The following is a 332-nucleotide window of genomic DNA, read 5'->3' on the forward strand; positions in this document are numbered from 1 at the left end:
CTCGCCGCCGCCGCCCTCGCCGACACCGTCTCCGACGCCACACACGCCGCCGTCGCTTCCACCGCTGCCCTCACCCGTCCTGCTGCCAGTCTTGGTTTCGCTGGCGCTGCTGATGGCGACGACGCTCCTGCTCTCCATTGAGGCGCGCCGCCTCCTCGGACACGCGGCGCGGCCGAGCAGCTTTGACTGCGCGGCGACCGTACTGGTGCGGCCGCGGCGGCTCCCACGACGCGACGCGGCAGGCGGTACTCCTCTGCTTCCGGGTTGCCGTCGCTGCGTTCTACGCCGAGTTCCTGCTCAACTTCTTCTCGTCGTCCAGTCGGTCTTGTCAT

General features: G+C 69.9%; 1 protein-coding gene across 1 annotated transcript in view; it reads left to right on the plus strand.

The window, feature by feature from the left end:
- Positions 1 to 112: 112 nt before the first annotated feature.
- Positions 113 to 332, plus strand: part of EMIHUDRAFT_456264 (hypothetical protein) — a gene marked incomplete at both ends in the record, with an annotated part of 2582 nt that continues 2362 nt past the window's right edge. The window contains 2 exons of the mRNA XM_005784025.1: positions 113 to 205; positions 243 to 322. Of these exons, the coding sequence (XP_005784082.1) occupies positions 113 to 205; positions 243 to 322 (173 nt within the window). The remainder of the gene's footprint in view (positions 206 to 242; positions 323 to 332) is intronic.

The sequence above is a fragment of the Emiliania huxleyi genome, assembly GCF_000372725.1.
Source record: "Emiliania huxleyi CCMP1516 chromosome Unknown EMIHUscaffold_174, whole genome shotgun sequence".
NCBI lineage: Eukaryota > Haptophyta > Isochrysidales > Noelaerhabdaceae > Emiliania > Emiliania huxleyi.